The sequence below is a fragment of the Bipolaris maydis genome (genome assembly GCF_028858645.1).
Source record: "Bipolaris maydis strain C4 unplaced genomic scaffold PSV08scaffold_20, whole genome shotgun sequence".
NCBI lineage: Eukaryota > Fungi > Ascomycota > Dothideomycetes > Pleosporales > Pleosporaceae > Bipolaris > Bipolaris maydis.
The window spans coordinates 235,702-249,449 of NW_027093876.1; the positions used below are offsets into that span (position 1 = coordinate 235,702).

Sequence of the window (13,748 nt, forward strand, 5' to 3'; positions counted from 1 at the left end):
AATTAACTAAGGGAGCTATTTATTAGTAAATATTTAAAAAATAGAAGGGGAAGGAGTTTTTATTACAGCAGAGGTATCTAGGCTTATAACCTATTTAATAATAGATTTATTAGCTAACTAAGGTAGTTAGAGCGCGAGTATATATAGGTGAAAATATTAAGTGGCTGGGTACTAGCTACCCTACAAGTCTTTCCTTCACCTTTAACGTTTTACACATTTAACACAGTTGACTAGTATATTATCGGGCTTGATGTCTACCAAGATTGATCGTCAGTTGGTATATTGTCGGAATAGATTAATTTGAACTGCAGATCGTACCCATGTGCACCCAGTTCTTGCTATGTAGTTCTTGTATGGCTTCTCCTGTCTCCTGCAGAATTTTCTTCCGTGCTGCATCTGAGATTTCTGGATCGTCTCGAAGCAGTCCAAGCAGGGTATGTTGATAGAAGGGATAAATCAGGAATTTTTCGTCCTCACTGATATCAACGTGCATGCGAAGCCGACGAGATTGGGGGAAATCTGCTGCAAGACGTAATGACAGGTCGTGGAATGATCTGCATACTTGTTTTAAGACGAAAGACTCGCTATGAGATCTAAAAAGACTTCTGTTAAGAGACATCCTAGAAGTGAGATCTTGATGACGTACTCGGCTTTGAAGATATTGAATCTAGGGTCTTTGCACTCCCGGAGCAACTCGCGCTGAACATATACGCGACCTGACTTACCCACGATAGTAGATGTCATTCTGATCCCTATACGTGAAATCGGGTATATGCGATAGGACAAACGACTGGGAAGCATCTGTGGAGAGCTTTGAAGTCGGACTCTATGGGCGAAAAGCTGTCTTGATAGTGAGGGTTGATTTGTAGTGAAGGTGTAATGGTGTGTGCTGTCTGATTTGGTCAGCCGAATAGCCCGCTTCTTATGGTAGGCTAAGCGCTCACTTGGTTTCCTTCTGGCCAATCCGCGATGGCTTGTCTCACTACATCTTTTCACTTTGCCTACTTAATTATCTCTACTAAGAGGCCCTAATTATTAGGCAATCCACATATTGATATGCGATGTACTTGGTCGCTCAGTAGGGCTTGTACTACTGATCACTGACGTCGCATAGTCACGAAGATCATGGTGCAGCATCTGAAGACATACCCTCCGCTCTTAGTGATTCGCCTCGGGGTGTAAGCAGCTTGTAGGCGCTTCGAGGGCTATCAATGGCGCTTGAAGATTCACTTTCACTGCCACGACCCCGTGTTATTGTTGATTGCAAAGCCCGAGGTCGGCTTGATTGTTTGTTCATTCATGGCAAACCTATTCATTAGGCTAGACTTCCTTCTTTTCTCCTCTGTATATATATCAATATACCCTTCCTCCATTTTGGAAGCCAATTACTAGATATATCAGCAAAGTATCCTTCACTCATCACTTGTACCTCAGCTTTCCAGTATTTGCACCATACACAGACATCTTCCAACATGGCCTTCAACAAGGTCCTCTCTAGCACCTTCTTCAAGCAGGTGATGAACGGTGGTTGTGCGATTGATGTCAAATTCGCAACCAGCACCGAGGCCTAGAACCGAGTAGTGCTTTCATCGAGCGTCATGGACCCATTCGCAGATGCCATCGAGAAGGCCGATGTACCCACTGATGCTGTGGCTGCATTCTTAACGTAAAAAATACAAAGCATTGTGATAAGTTCGAATACTCACCTAAGAGCAAGAAAATTAAGCACTCCAGTGAGAGTGATCCTGAACCTCATTACACCGCTCAGTGGCAAGATGCGAACGGAAAGCACATCGAAACTACTTATATGTACAGCAACAAATAGATATGTATGTCAAATGACTCATGAATGGTTATTTGTGAGTACAAAATAGACAGATATATCGAATGACCACGAATGGTCATTTGCGGCAAGAGAGATGGGGTTAAGGGGATGGAATCGCGAACGCCTGTTCATCGACCTCAACACAGAAGTACGAATTTGAACGGAAGGGATAATAGAAGTAAATTTCAATTTTCTACAATCATTTATACTATCTTTGTGGAATTCAAATATCATATCTGCAGTGCTGGGGTGCAGAAGCTTAGCGGACCGTACATATGTACAGGTACCACACCTAACAAAAGTCCGATGTACATATTTGGTAGATGCAAAAGGAAGAATCACGCATAATTACTAGAGCAGAATTGATCTGGTCGGTTGTGAGAAATGTCAGTGACGGTTTGGTGGTTGTTCCCACTACGTTGGTGTTGAACGCGACTGATCGGCGTCTCGGTGCGGCGACGCCAAGAGTCGGAGCGGAGCTAAGTAATCGCGGGAGCTCTCACCTTCGTAATCCATAGCTGCCTCACAAACAGAGCCTCATCAACGCTGCACTATCTTCAATCTCTTACCTGCGGGTTTTACTTACGATTGCCAGGATAAGCACCACTTGCCTTGGTCGATTAATTTTCACATACAATCACTTACACTAGACCGCCACCATGTCCACACTCGAGGATCTCGATGATCTTGAGCGCCACGAGAAGGAAGAGAGAAAGGACGATGATAAGAAAGACGGCGGCAAGGATGGAAAGAAGGCCGACGGCGATGCGGACATGAAGGATGCGGAGCCAGAGGAGGAGCAGCTCGACGAGGAGATCCTGAACTCAAGTACACGAGACATCATTGCGCGGAGGCGGTTACTGGAGAACGACATGCGCATCATGAAGAGCGAGTTCCAGCGGCTCACACATGAGAAAGCATCGATGAACGAGAAGATCAAGGACAACCTAGACAAGATTGAAAATAACAGGTACGCCATCTCGGTGCCGGCGGTCGGCCCCGCAGCGTGTTTACCAACCGCCATCTTCAGGGCGATATGTTGACATTCTACAGGCAACTACCCTATCTTGTCGGAAACGTCGTTGAAATCCTCGATCTCGATGTCACAGCGGAGGCCGCTGAGGAAGGTGCAAATATCGATCTAGACGCCACCCGTGTTGGCAAGTCGGCCGTCATCAAGACATCTACGCGACAGACAATATTCCTGCCCCTCATCGGTCTTGTCGACCATGAGAAGCTCAAACCCGGAGACTTGATTGGTGTAAACAAGGACTCTTACCTTGTTCTGGATACACTACCGGCAGAGTACGACAGCCGAGTCAAGGCCATGGAAGTCGACGAGAAGCCAACAGAAAAGTACACTGATGTCGGAGGCCTGGACAAGCAAATTGAGGAGCTCGTAGAGGCGGTAGTCTGGCCAATGAAGGAAGCGGAACGATTCAAGAAGATCGGCATCAAGGCTCCCAAAGGTAAGCATAATGCTTGAGTGCCCAATGACACTAGCTAACAAGGCATAGGTGCATTGATGTACGGTCCTCCGGGTACTGGAAAGACGCTTCTTGCACGAGCATGCGCTGCGCAAACTGACGCTACTTTCCTCAAACTTGCGGGCCCACAACTCGTACAAATGTTCATCGGTGACGGTGCTAAACTGGTCCGCGACTGCTTCGCTTTAGCAAAAGAAAAGGCCCCCTCAATTATTTTCATTGATGAGTTGGATGCCGTCGGAACAAAGCGTTTCGATTCCGAAAAGTCCGGAGACAGAGAAGTGCAAAGAACCATGTTGGAGCTTCTCAACCAGCTGGATGGTTTTGCCTCGGATGACCGCGTGAAGGTCTTGGCTGCCACCAACCGAGTCGATGTCTTGGACCCCGCCCTGCTCCGTTCTGGCCGTCTGGACAGGAAGATCGAGTTCCCGCTGCCAAACGAGGAGGCTCGCGCACAGATCATGCGCATTCACTCAAGGAAAATGACCGTCGACGATGGTGTCAACTGGCAAGAGTTGGCACGCAGTACTGATGAGTTTGGCGGAGCTCAGCTGAAGGCTGTTTGTGTCGAAGCTGGTATGATTGCTCTCCGAACTGGTCATCAGAAGATCAGCCACGAGCACTACGTGGATGCTATTGCTGAGGTGCAGGCCAAGAAGAAGGACACGGTCAACTTCTACGCCTAAGGTGCGGTCAGATGGTGGTGGCTTTGCTGCTTGCAGGCATGTGTTCTTGTACCCGGCTTGTAATAATACTTAGACCTTCATCGTAGTACCACTGCCGAAATGACGAACATGAATGAATAAAGGTTGACATCTTTCACTATACACTATGCTTACTTTGTAGAGATGAGAGACACTAGCATGAGGGGGGGGGGGAGCATCCATTGTACTGTGTGTTCATATCCAAGACAATACCGATCAAGAGTTTGGTGTGGCCATATTCATCAATGCGGCGCATGTCACATGGCCAAGCAGAGTAATAGCGAAGTTGCCTCCACTTCCATCATCTGCTCCCAACCCCAAACAGCTCGCTGTGGACTACAGATGCCCCTCCCGGCACTTCACCCTCGAGCTTCCCTGGCACAGGAGGTGACTCCGGCAAGAAAACGGATTAACGACGAATTACAGGCCTCGTCATCACAACAGGTGTTGCGCCACGCTACCTATGAGCCCATTTTCGTGTTGCAACAGCACTTTACAGCCATGTCGTACCATTGTATTGCCCATATACACGTTTTTCTTTCAGCTCTCCTTCTGGCTGCCTAATACCAATGTGCCGTCTGTATCCTTCTCTCTGGCCGGTGGCACTCTATGTGGGTGGTGAACCGATCAGCATTTTGCTGACGATTGCGCAGAGTCTGCAAATGCCGACATGGTCCGGATCGTCAAGGACTAGATAATACAAAGTGACTTGCAGAAAGGGAAACAGGGCCGAGGGTATTGCGCCTCGCTCATGTGTTCAAGAGCTGACCACGTTCCTGCATTTCCATCAGTGGTTCTGGCACGCCCTTCCTCGCCCCCTCTGATTGGCTCACGTCCCAACAACGGACCTCAACCACCCAACCTCAACACCAGGCACGCTACACCCACGCTACACCCACGCGCAATGATAGCTCGACGTGATAGGCCGGTTATTCTATCGCCTCCCCATGGCTTCCCTGAAGATCTGGAGAAATACTCGGTCCCCCCAGGACCCTGCATAGCCGCCTCTGGCGGTTGATTAAGTTGGGGCACTTCTCGCGGTTCACTATCACACCCGACGTCAGTGCAAGGTTGCCTCGTACCGTCTTAGAAATTTCGAAGCATGTGGCGGGCACCATTGGCTGAAAAGCCTCAAAGACAGGGAAGACGTTGCCTTACACAGTAGGTGGCTGGCTTGCAATCATGTGGGGATGCATTGTGACGAACCGAAGTCGGAATGATGCTTCGGAATGTTTCTCATATAACCCCTCCATGGCGGGGTTTCTTTTTGTTTGACATTATAATCTCTTCTCTTCTGTGGTTCTTGATCCTCTGCTCTGTTGCAGCGTCGCAACTATGCTGGATTTCTCAGCCTTCGTTCCGCGTGACCCCTTCCATCAACTTACGCTCACCCTCTGTATCATTGGCCTCTTCCTTGCCGCCGTATTTGCCATTGCGCTTAGACCGAAGAGCAAAGGACAAGAGCCTAGCACCGTCGAGGCATACCTGAAGTTCATCTATGGCTGCTTCTTAAAGCCACACACTGGTGATGGATCTGGAAGCCAGCAAGACGCTCTTGTACGTCGAATACATAGATATACTCACCGTGACTGACAGGAAAAACAGGAGAGCTTCTACAAAGCACAGGCTGAAGTCTACGATGCTACCCGTACCAGACTCCTTTGCGGCCGCGAGGATATGTTGGGACTGGTCGCGGCGCAACTGAAACACCGCGCTGAAGCTGGTCTGATTTCACAACGCCCTGTCTGGGTTGATGTAGGTGGATGCGTAAACTAGAGTGGATTTTGATACTAATAGTGACAGATTGGTGGAGGAACTGGTTACAAGTAAGCGTTGATGTGCCAGTCTTACAGTATGATGCTAACAGACTTCTAGTGTTGAGCAAATGAACGCTTTTGTCCCAGTGACGAGCTTTTTCCGTTCAGTTTGTGAGTTTTCCAAGTCCCATGAATGAAGCACCACTAACTATTGTAGACGTCGTGGATCTCTCGCCTAGTCTCTGCGAAATGGCACGCAAGCGCTTCGCCCGCCTTGGGTGGACAAACGTCAAAGTCATCTGCCAGGATGCGCGTGCTTTCCGCCTGCATGAACACGAGCCACAAGCGTATGAACACAAAGAAAAGGTCTCCCAGGGTCACACTGTTCGCGACCTTGATGAGAATGCTGATGCTGGAGGAGCTGAGCTGGTCACCATGAGCTACTCTTTGAGCATGATACCCGAGTTCTATCCCGTTATTGACTCTGTGGGCAGCCTTCTGAGCCCTAACGGCGTTTTTGGTGTCGTCGACTTCTACATCCAGGATCAAGTGGACTTTAGGGGCAGGAACTATATTGGTGGTGCCATCGACCGTCATTGCATGTGGCTCTCACGAGTATTCTGGAGAGAGTGGTTCGCTATCGACAGAATTTCACTTGGCCCTGCTCGAAGAGTAAGTCAAGTTCTTCAATATTTACAATGGTTTCTAACCTGAGTCAGGATTACTTGGAGTTCAAACACGGCACCATCCTTAGTATGAACGCCAGAAACAATTTCTTCAACACTGGTATCAAGCTACCTTACTACATCTGGATCGGATGTTCAAAGGACCACGGTGCATCCACACAAAAACTCGCCAAGATTGATGCTGCTGCTACAGAATCCCCATACCTCAATGCGCTTGACCTTCAAACCGGAGCTGCACCAAGCGACGCAGAAGTCCACTCCAAAGCTTATGAGTGCGCGGTCGTCAATCTACAGTCTAGCTTGCCTCTTCCATCAGCATGGTACCAAAACCACCACTGGCGCATTCATTACGACTCGTCCCTTCCCAAGCACACTCGTTTCAACAACTCGTACATCTACGCATTCACCTGGGAAGATGATGTGGCTGACATGCGACTTCTGAAGCCAACTTCCAACGATGTAGTCCTCGCAATTGGATCTGCTGGTGACAACATTCTTGCTTTCTGCATAGAGAACTGCCGTCGCGTCCACGCTGTAGACCTCAACCCGTCACAGAATCATCTACTTGAGCTTAAAGTCGCTGCCTTCACTGCACTCGGCTACCAAGATGTCTGGAAACTCTTTGGCGAAGGCAAACACCCCGACTTCCACAACCTACTTATCCAGAAGCTCAGCCCGCACCTCTCCTCCGATGCGTTCCAATTCTGGGTCCAAAACGGTCCTTCCATCTTCTCTTCTTCGTCTTCCAAAGGTCTTTACTACTCTGGCGGCTCCGGAAATGCCATTGCAATCGCTGGTTGGCTCTTCCGCCTCCTAGGAATGACTGCCGACGTCAAAGCTCTGTGTGCGGCGCAAACCCTCAACGAACAGCGTGAAATCTGGCAACGCAGCATCAAGACGGTGCTCCATTCCAAGATCCTCACCTACGCCATCCTCGGCAACGAGAAGTGGTTGTGGAAAGCACTCGGTGTCCCCCCTGCTCAACGCGACGTCATCGAAGTCGACTTCAAAAAAACACAAGACTACGACGAGGCCAAAGCAACCAAACCCAAAGATGCCGCTGCAGAATACATGTCCTTCCACGAAGAACCCTCAGACGAGGAGCTCAAGTCTTCAAGCGGCAACGCAATCTACGAATACGTCCTCAACACCTTTGAGCCCGTAGTCAACACCACACTCCTCAGTACCTCAAACCACTACTACCTGCTCACTCTCTTGGGTCACTACACCCCAACCTCACACCCAACCTATCTCTCCCCCAAATCGCACGTCAAGCTCTCCAAGGCCGGTGCCTTCAACGGTCTGCGCATCCATACCGACGAAATCTCAGAAGTGATTTCGCGCATGCGGCCAGGCACTCTGACCATTGTCGTCGTGATGGACAGCATGGACTGGTTTCCACCCAACGGTACTCAAGCGCTTCGCCAGATCCGCGCACTGAATCGTGCACTCAAAGTCAAGGGCCGCGTTATGCTACGTAGTGCTGGTTTGGAGCCGTGGTACATTAAAGTCTTTGCCGAGTGTGGGTTTACGGTTAAGAGGGTGGCAGTCAGGTTGCCGGGAACGTGTATTGATCGGTATGTTGTCTCTTCCCTACTCCTTTCTTTTCATATACTATTGTATGCAGCTGTACTAACATGATGACTGTAGGGTAAACATGTACGCATCCACCTGGATTTGCACAAAGGAAGTTGATCTTGTCAAGGAGAATGGCATCAAGGTGGGTACGGGGCTGAGGAAGGCGTCATTGGCTGAGTTGCAGCTTGAGGCTCCCGCTATGCGTGTTGAGTAGGACTGGTCTTTTTCACCATTAGTGGCGGTTTGGTTTATGCTTCTGTTGCGTTTGAGTAGCGTTGTCGGGCGGTTGTCTGATGTTGTTGCATGAGTTCTTGTTTCTTTGTTGTTTTGTGTTGGATACCTGGCCTAGAATGCATAACAGTATTCTTTTATATCTACTTGGTGGAAAAACTGGCATCGATATCAGTAGTGTAGAGTAGAGTGGTGGTGGTTTGCAACTCGTTTTCGTTGCCCCGCTATTGCTACCTTTGTTAGATACTGCTCACACCATCTCAACTACTTGTTCGGGGTGCTTGTACACAAGTTCCCAGAAAAATTCACAAACTAACAAGTCATTTTCCGAAGGTTGAAATGCAAAGACACCAAATGCCTTGAATTAATCGTGTTTTTGACATTTGTAGCTGTATCGCGCCGTCTACCCGACTACACGTACAGCATTGTATATCGTCCAACCATTATCGTATAAGCCAACACACCACTACTGGTCCCAAAACAATTCTCGTCTTTACGAAAACAAGGCTTCTCAAGTCTATCTTCGCGCCTCAAAAGGAAAAGCGCCGGTGTCCTAGATGCAAGCAGCCCAAGGGCGAAACCCATTCCCAAAAGTTGTACAATCTGGTGAAAATCAAAGGTGGACGGATGCAGATTGCTGGGGGCTGGTTTAGTTGGAAGCACCCGAGTAACGCGCCTTTCCGACGGTGAAGGGGACGTAGCGGTATTTGATCATGTGCTGGATTTGTCGTCGCACTGTATTGGTTAGCCGGCGTGATGTAGAAGTAGGTAAGTAAAGCTTACTGGTCAGGCCAAACAGAATCAGCCAGTAAACGACCAAGACGGGCCAGAAGACGGGCAGGTTGAAGATCTCGAACCAGCTGCAGAAGAAGCCAATGGAAATGGCCTTCGTGGTCGAGTACCAAAACTTGAACTCGGGCAGCCTGCGGACGAATGGGCGGAATTCTTGGTCCTCTTTTGTGGGAAGGCCTGAGGCGTTGCCGTCTTCCATGCCTTCATCTTGTTCGAGCGCTGGGTCGAATTTGGGGGAGAGGAAGGCGAGGAAGAGGTTCAGGAGGTAGATGCCAAGAGAGTAGGCAACTGCAATTGTGGTCAGTAATGTGCATATTACAACAAATGCGTCGCTACATAGAACTATTCGGAAACTGTGGTATGTCGAAAGTGAAAGGGCAGATACATACCGATGTACCATCCCTGAGCGAGGAATATGCGCAGACCAAAGAGCAGGAAGAGGACTCCGGTTCCTCCCCATCGGTATGTGGTGTATGGCGTTGACTTGTCTAGGTATGCTTGGAACATCTGCGCAGCGCATTAGCAAATATGCCATCTTCCAAAAGCCAGTTCGGCTTGTATTTCCGTCGCCTCGTTTATATTATCGCGCGTCGGCAAATAAATGCGCGATGCCCCCTGGGGAAATAACCTACCCGTCCATACTTTGTTGTTTGCGCTGTTACCGCAGAGAAGGGGGTATCCGGCTCCGGGGCGTCCATGGCTGCGTCGCTTGCTCTTCGGTTTTGTGCGATGAAGACTGTATCCTGAAAATGGCGACACTGGCGATGGTGTGGTCGGAATGGCGCGTCTTTAGTAGGGGCAAGTTGTTGAGTCGTGTCAAAATCATGAGCCTGCGGAACAGGGCTGTGGCTGAGGGCGGCACACAGTTGGGGATGGCGCTAGGCCCAAAAGACTTTAGGAGGCGTCATTGGCAGCTTCCCAGCAATTCCAGGCTTTGGCGGGCGCTTTACCGAGGTGGCCGATTCTACCCACTTGGAAGGGAAGCTATGTAAGTACATATACGTGTGCTCTCTCTTCTTCACACGTGCTCTCCTTGATCCAACTGCAATATCAAAGAGCTGGTCTCGAGAGTGAAGGTCCAATTGGCGATAATCAATATGCAAGCATTCCGCTCAGCACCAAGGGTAGCCTCCCAGTTCCGGTCTACCGGACTACCTAGGTTTGTGAGGGGAATCACTACCAATAAGCCGTACGAGCATGTGCTTGTTTCGGTGCCAAAGGAGGGTGTTGGTTTGAGTAAGTACGAAAGATGGATTTTCAATTCTTCATTCAAATATATCAGTCTTGTATCATACGGTAATGCTTCAAGCATGTTTGCTGACAGCATCCAGTCCAGCTTAACCGGCCAAGGGCTCTCAATGCTCTTTGCACCCCTCTGATCCTCGAGGTCAACCAGGCCCTGCGTGACTTTCAAAATGAAAAGTCAATTGGTGCCGTCGTCCTCACTGGTTCAGAGAAGGCTTTTGCGGCAGGCGCCGACATCAAGGAGATGAAAGACCTTACTTTTAGCGATGCGTATGGCAACGACTTCATAGAGTCTTGGTCAGATCTTGTCACATTCCTCAAGAAGCCTCTCATCACGGCTGTCAATGGTTACGCACTCGGAGGAGGCTGCGAGCTCGCCATGATGGGAGACATCATGTATGCGGGACCTAAGGCAACATTTGGACAGCCAGAGATCAAGCTGGGCGTCATTCCCGGTGCGGGTGGATCGCAGCGCTTGACAAAGGCAATTGGCAAATCAAGAGCCATGGAAATTATTCTTACGGGCGACAACATCACTGCGCAACAAGCAAGTGAATGGGGACTTGTTGCAAAGGTGTTCGAGACACCAGAGGCATGCGTCGACGGTGCCATTGCAACAGCGGCCAAGATCGCATCTTACAGTCAAATCGCAGTCAAGGCGGCAAAGGAGGTGGTGAACAAGAGCCAGGATCTCGGTATTCGGGAAGGTGTCGAATACGAGAGGAGGGTGTTCCATGGCTTGTTTGGAAGCCAGGACCAGAAGATTGGCATGGCTGCTTTTGCGGCCAAGGAGAAGGCCACTTGGACAAACAAATGAGCGACAAAACAGAGATTACGTACATGTAGTCGCCAAATCAAGTCATGAGTTTGCTCTTCAGCTATTCTTGCTAAAAATGGCAAAGCCTAACAAGGCACTTGCAGAGCATGGCAATGCTAGAGATGCATCCCGTCTCAATTCAGTTAGACGGGCCTCGGCATAACTAATGATTGAGATAAGTCAGCTGGCTTATCACACGTGACAACCCGCACGCGTGCATGGGCGTGTGACATGACGCGATCACTGTGGGGAACACTGCGCCATCTAATATGCTACTGCTTCCCGGTGCATCCGCCCTTTACCCATCTCATCTTGCACCATGGAAGCTACTCCACCGTGGCTACGAGACGCTCTCCGCTTTGCGTTGACAGCAACACCGTCCACTCCAGCACCATGGTTCCAGCATGACTACGACAGCTTTAGAGCCGCTGGCGGCGGCCCCCTTTTAGATCCTGATGACCCTGGAAAAGACCCACGCTTTAGAAAGCTAGTCGTGGCTATCCTATTTAGTCGGAGGCTCCTAATTACCTACAATCTGGTCCTGGTGGCCGTCTTGTTGGTCTTTTCGATATGGCACTGGAGCGAGAAGCTCATATTGCACCGGCGGAGACGGGAAGCTGCCGCCCAGACGCACAATAACGAAGCCTACAGCACAGAAGATACAGAAGCTTGGAGTAGCTCAAGTAGCACTATAGAAGGCAGTGCAACACCACCGGGCAGCACCACTGTGAAGACATCCAACAGCGCCGATGAATCCAGTCCCCTGCTTCCTTCACGACGGCCGCAACCCAAGCGCGTTGGTGTATGGCGACCATTTTACATACTCAAGGCCGCTCTCCAATACCAACCGCCTCGCATACCCATCATCAACAAAACCCTTCCTACCAACGCCGTCTCGCTGCTTGTCCTCGCATGGGTTGGCTTGAACATCTTCTACAACCTCTACCGCATGCCTTTGACATTCGTCTACCTCTTCGTATTTGGCGACCGATGTGGTCTTATCTTCGTCGCAAATCTGCCTCTGTTATACCTTCTGGCCGCGAAGAATCAGCCCATCAAGTTCTTAACAGGCTATTCATACGAAAGCCTGAACATTTTCCATCGAAGAGTTGGAGAACTCATGTGTTTGGAGGCTTTCTTGCACTTTCTGGGCATGGTAGCCGTATGGTACGGGTCGCTGAGACATCTGGGTTTCACGCTGGCCAAGTTCCTATTCAACCGCGTGGTTCTTCTAGGCTTGGCTGCCTTTATCGCATACGAGTTGATCTATTTTACGAGTCTAGGCAGTTTTCGGCAAAGGTGGTACGAGATATTCCTGGGCCTTCACATAGTGCTCCAAGTCGCCGGACTAGTGTTCCTATGGTTCCACCACCATACCTCCAGGCCATATGTTGGTATTTCCCTCGCCATCTTCCTCATTGATAGACTGGTGTATCGGCTGTGGCTGAAATCGAGCACGCATCCCGCAACCCTTACCGTCCTCGAAGATGACGAAACCTTCCTCGTCTCCGCAAACTGGGAAGTAGCTTCTCGAAAGTCTACACTAGCACCGAAGAATATGAGGCAAGGGTGGAAACCGAACGAGCACATCTTCCTTACTGTACCCGCCTTATCCCGCAAGCACGCCATACAATCTCATCCCTTTACCATATTTTCCGCCGCTCCAACAACAACAACAACAACAAACGACGATTCGCAAGGAAAACACGCATGGTTCACTCTGCTTATCCGCGCCCAAGCCGAATCAGGCTTCACCCGTACCCTCCTGCAATATGCTCGCACCACTACACAAACTCGCATCCGCCTTGACGGTCCCTACGGCTCCTCCCACGCTCTGGACATGCTCGAAGCTTCCAATACCACCATTCTCATCGCAGGCGGCTCTGGAATCGCTGTCGCATATCCCCTTCTTCACTCCCTTCTCTGCCCCTCTTCAATCGATCCCGAAACCGCTTCCACCCGCACCAAGAGGAAAGTCAAGTTATTGTGGATTATGCATGCACCCGACCACCGCCTGTGGATCCCGGAAAGTAAATTAGAAGAACTTGAAAACTGGGGCTTGGACGTGCTCATTCCGCCCCCGACTAGTACGGCTGGACGACCAAATGTTGGATACATTCTGAGGGAGTGGGTGGAGCAGGAAACAAGGAAAGGGGGGAGAACGGGTGTTGTGGTTAGCGGGCCTGATGGTTTGGTGAGGGATGTAAGGAATACGTGTGCGAAGATGATATACAATGGTAGAGATGTAGACGTTCAGGTTGAGAAGTTTGGGTGGTGATATTATCTGGCGCCCCTTTTTTGTTGGCTGTTTTGGGTACGTACAGGATATGTTTATAGGTTCCCTCCTGAAGACTGAATATAAATCAAGCGACCACGCTGTTCTCCTTTCTTAAATGTCTGCCTTTTCGCGGAAGTTTTCGCAAGTGTATCTGGCGATGTGGCTGCGACTCGACGCTACCGCTGCATTGTGAATGACTAGAAGGATGTATGTCAGGGGTTATTACGCATGTATTCCTTCAGGTTGAGAAATGTCTAGCGAAATTTGGCTTCAGACCTGCAAAGACCACTCCACGAATTACATCGAGGATGTATAAGCTAACGGGTCTCCTGAATGCTGCATCGCAGC

The 13,748-nt window shown here is 49.7% G+C and overlaps 4 protein-coding genes across 4 annotated transcripts; 3 read left to right on the plus strand and 1 right to left on the minus strand.

Annotated features, from left to right (window-relative positions):
• The first annotated feature begins 2,367 nt into the window (after nt 1–2,367).
• Nucleotides 2,368–4,137, plus strand: PSV08DRAFT_406224 (P-loop containing nucleoside triphosphate hydrolase protein). Its single transcript, XM_014217542.2, has 3 exons — nt 2,368–2,795; nt 2,879–3,294; nt 3,343–4,137. The coding sequence occupies exons 1-3, from the start codon at nt 2,485–2,487 to the stop codon at nt 3,996–3,998; spliced, it is 1,383 nt and encodes a 460-aa protein (XP_014073017.1). The 5' UTR covers nt 2,368–2,484; the 3' UTR covers nt 3,999–4,137.
• Nucleotides 4,138–5,351: 1,214 nt separating this feature from the next.
• Nucleotides 5,352–8,251, plus strand: PSV08DRAFT_191892 (uncharacterized protein; the record flags this gene model as incomplete). Its single annotated transcript, XM_014217530.1, has 7 exons — nt 5,352–5,573; nt 5,613–5,771; nt 5,820–5,842; nt 5,892–5,944; nt 5,991–6,445; nt 6,493–8,036; nt 8,110–8,251. The coding sequence occupies 7 exons, from the start codon at nt 5,352–5,354 to the stop codon at nt 8,249–8,251; spliced, it is 2,598 nt and encodes an 865-aa protein (XP_014073005.1).
• A 342-nt stretch (nt 8,252–8,593) lies between these two features.
• On the minus strand, nt 8,594–9,884 carry PSV08DRAFT_366940 (retrieval of early ER protein Rer1). The gene is made up of 4 exons (XM_014217558.2): nt 9,693–9,884; nt 9,450–9,567; nt 9,052–9,348; nt 8,594–9,003 (listed from the first exon to the last, which is right to left on the minus strand). Exons 1-4 carry the CDS (start codon nt 9,756–9,758, stop codon nt 8,918–8,920), a joined length of 567 nt encoding a protein of 188 aa, XP_014073033.1. The 5' UTR covers nt 9,759–9,884; the 3' UTR covers nt 8,594–8,917.
• Nucleotides 9,885–10,157: 273 nt separating this feature from the next.
• On the plus strand, nt 10,158–13,400 carry PSV08DRAFT_375441 (ferric reductase transmembrane component; the record flags this gene model as incomplete). The annotated part of the gene is made up of 3 exons (XM_014217579.2): nt 10,158–10,296; nt 10,392–11,012; nt 11,449–13,400. 3 exons carry the CDS (start codon nt 10,158–10,160, stop codon nt 13,398–13,400), a joined length of 2,712 nt encoding a protein of 903 aa, XP_014073054.2.
• Nucleotides 13,401–13,748: the final 348 nt, after the last annotated feature.